This window comes from Psammomys obesus, unplaced genomic scaffold, assembly GCF_907164565.1.
Source record: "Psammomys obesus unplaced genomic scaffold, mPsaObe1.curated_primary_1811, whole genome shotgun sequence".
Lineage (NCBI taxonomy): Eukaryota > Metazoa > Chordata > Mammalia > Rodentia > Muridae > Psammomys > Psammomys obesus.
In genome coordinates, this window is record NW_026591086.1 from 57,545,581 (window position 1) to 57,549,267 (window position 3,687).

General features: G+C 45.7%; 1 protein-coding gene across 1 annotated transcript; it reads right to left on the reverse strand.

The window, feature by feature from the left end:
• Positions 1-811: 811 nt before the first annotated feature.
• Positions 812-1,819, reverse strand: Oxgr1 (oxoglutarate receptor 1). Its single transcript, XM_055609539.1, has one exon. The coding sequence runs from the start codon at positions 1,817-1,819 to the stop codon at positions 812-814; it is 1,008 nt and encodes a 335-aa protein (XP_055465514.1).
• Positions 1,820-3,687: the final 1,868 nt, after the last annotated feature.

The window sequence follows — 3,687 nt, forward strand, 5'->3', positions numbered from 1 at the left end:
TTAGAGCTCACGGCACAGGCTAGGCTGGCTGGCCATCAGACTCCAGGGACCTGCCCATTTCTGCCTGCATGGAAGCGCACACTTCACTGTTATTTGGTCCTGGTTTGTCTGCTGTTTCCCTTCTAGACACTAAAGCAATGGGGGAGGGGTGGTCCAGGGCTGTTTCACTGCTTTCCATGTGGAGGCAACGAGTTGGTGGCAACGGAAATTCTCTGAGATTTATAGATTTCTAATCCTATCTACTTTGTTGACATTCACAAATCTCGTTCTCTACCCAGTGATCTCAATATGTATATCACAAAGATCTCGCAAGAGCCCTGCCCATGGCTTTGGCTCCCAATGACCTGAACATACTGTACTTGCTACGGGTTCCACTGGGCTGTGTATACTGGACTTCTTAGAAGTTACATACAAGTTATCAAGGGGCGTTAACTGATCAGTTCATTGATCGATTGGTATGTGATGAGTGTGTATTTGTGAATGACATGTAGCTGTTGGGGGAGGGGTAGAATACATGCCACAACACACATGAGGATCTCAGAGGACAGCCTCCAGCATCGGCTCTTCCCTTCTATGTTGGTGGAAAGAAGGTCCCTTTGAGATTAGTCCCTGTGAACTAGCTGGGCCTGGAGCCTTAAGGAATTCTCCTGTCTCCATTTCCATCACACCAATGGAGCGATGGGATTGTGGGATTGCTTTCTACCACATCCAATTGATGCGGGTTCTGAAGAGCCTATCTCAGGAGCTCATATCTGCACTTGAAGAGTTTCACCTCTGAGCCAGCTCCCTAGCGCTGACTAAACGGCATGACTCAGGGGTTGTCTGAGCAGCTGTGTTTCTGGGCCTGTTGGGGCCCGCCGGCCCTGCATCTCACTACGGAGCAGAGTGCCTGCTGGAAGTTATTGCTGACCACCACGTACAGCAGCAGGTTGCCGAAGGTGTTGAGGGCGGCCAGCGGCTTAGACACAATGTAAGCTTTGTGGATGTGGCTCTCCATGGCGCAGCTGATGGAAAGCAGGCGAGACTCAATCCGAATGACCCTCAAGATGTGGAAGGGTAGGAAACATATGTAGAACACAAGGAGGAGCAGAACGGTCAGCCTTCGAGCCTTCTGCTTGAAGCAGCTGTGGGTCTGCGGCCCATGAGTGAGGGTGCTGATAATTGTTGTGTAGCAGAGTGTCACTATTGCCAAGGGAAGGCAGAAAGTCGTGGCAGTCAAAACAAGATTGTACCATTTGATAGTAGTGAGGTCATCTGAACTGGTCAGGTCAAGACAAGCAGACCTGTTGGTCCGGGTGGTTGATGTGATCAGGAAAGTCATGGGCATGACAGCTACCAAAGAAATGACCCAGACCCCAGCACAAGCCACCACTGCCCACCGCGTCTTCTGAATAGAAAAACAGCTCATGGGGTGAATGATCACAATGTAACGGAAGATGCTGAAGCAGGTGAGGAAGAGGATGCTGCTGTAGAGGTTGAAATGGAAGCCAAATCGGATGAACTTGCACATGAAATCCCCGAAGACCCAGTTCTCGCCACTTGCGTAATAATGGATGAGGAAAGGGAGGCTGGCCAGGTACAGCAAGTCCGTCAAGGCCAAGTTGAGCATGATGATGGTGCTGCTCTTCCAGGGTCGCATCTTGAAAATGTAGATGGAAATGGCCACCGAGTTCCCCGGGAAGCCCACCAGGAAGATGATGCTGTAGATGACAGGAAGGTACTGCATCTTGAATATTTGCTCGTCAGTGCAGTTTCCCAAAGCAACGACGTAATCCAGGGAGTCAGAAAAGTTGGCTGGACTGTCCAGTGGCTCATTCATGGCTCCTTTCTTTTATCTCGCAAGAAAATGGAAGAGTTCAGTTCGGCCAGGAGAGTCCAGTGAAAATAAACGAGCTGATCAACGAGAGCAGAAAGCATTAATGAAACCAATTATCAGCATGTTGGACCGGCACATCACTTCTTTCTTTCTCTTTAATTTCTAAAGATGCCTGTGAAGGAGACTGAATCCCATGAAAGCATTGGCAGCTCCAAGCCAATAAGATGCCCTGTTACAAAATGACAGAGTTGATGGTGTTTGAGGAATGACACCCACATTCAGCCTCTAACTTCCACATGCACAGGCCCACATGCACAGGTGAACAAATGCACACACACACAAACACACACACGGTACAGAATCACAAAGCTGTCATGAATTGCAACACTGTAGGTGGGGTAGATTCAAAGTCAAATTTCAGCTCTCCCAATCCACTTTAATTGCTTTGAAGAAGTGTTCCTGTGTGTTTATGGTGGGTTCACTAGAATGATGCAGTAGCTAAGAGCCTGGATGCCAAAGTCATATGGTTGATGTCCACCTTAGTCATTTTGCCACCATGAGCCCTTTCACTCTTTAGGTCTGGGTAGGCCACCATATTACCCATTTTCCTCTGGCTTCTCTGACATTCCTTTAAAAAAAGTTTGACAGCAAATTTAATATAGCATTGTGATTATGATTATGAAGACGTATATGAGCTTATTATTTGAATGTAAATACTTTAGATGTAAAAGATATCCACTTGCATATTTGTAGCACACCCACTGTGTACTAATTAAGCAGTTTTCCAGCTCCAAAAGCTGAATACGCACAAATTTATTAACTACTATGAAAGTCTGAAGCAGAAGATGGACATGGAAAATATAACTTTACACCAGGTAACAAACATTATGTGTGTGTGTGTGTGTATTTTAAAGTAACAAGAAAAAATGGTGTATATCCAATAATAATATAATAAACACTCAATAAGGTTAAGTGGTTGCTAAGCAGTAAATCATTTGTTAGATCATAGGTCAAGACTCCTGAAATCACAAAAAGAGAACCAGAGGGGACGCTACAGAAAAGTCACTGATGTGGGAATATTTTACCGGAAAGCAGCAAGAAGGAGGATTTTTTTTTTTTCTAATTGAATGTCTTAGTTGGAGTTTCTACTGCTATGACAAACCACGATGGCCAAGGCAGGTCATAAATGTGCTTAACTTAGTGCTTTTGTCTCAAAGGGTTAGAGTGCATGAAGGCAGAGTAAAGGAACTCTGACAGGAAAAGCCTAGAGCTCTGATTTTGACAGGTTGAAGGTGAAGATGGGGGATGGGAGAAAGGGTGCTAGAGCTAACTGAGAACGCTTTTTTTGAGTCCTTAAAACCAGTAAGCTCACCCCCAATTACTTACCTCCTCCAACAGCCCACATCTCCTAATCCTTTCCAAACATTTCCACTAATTAGGGACTGGTGTTCAAATATATGGGCCTATAAGAGCCATCACCTTGTGAAGTGGCAGTGCTCACTGTCTGCTGTTGAACTCTCTATTCTCTGACACTGAATGTACCCCATCAGCCATTTTTTCATACTGCTGTACTAATGCTTTGAGACTGGCCCACTTAACAGGAGCAGGAATCAGCAGAATTCTCCCTTGTTCTCTGGTCTCCGTTTTACTTTTGCAGATCTCACTTAGCACAGAGCAGAACAGAAAGCACTTTTAGGTTTATTAATTCTATTCTGTGATATGCTGGAAAAAGAATAGTCCAAGGACAGGGCACGTGCCTCTGGTTGGTGCTAGGATTCAGAATGTCTAGAGGATGGTTCCCCCATGGCCCTGCACTGCCAGTGGGAAAAAAAGGCTTCTCCCGGGATGGGGAGCTAAACCTAAATGAAGAG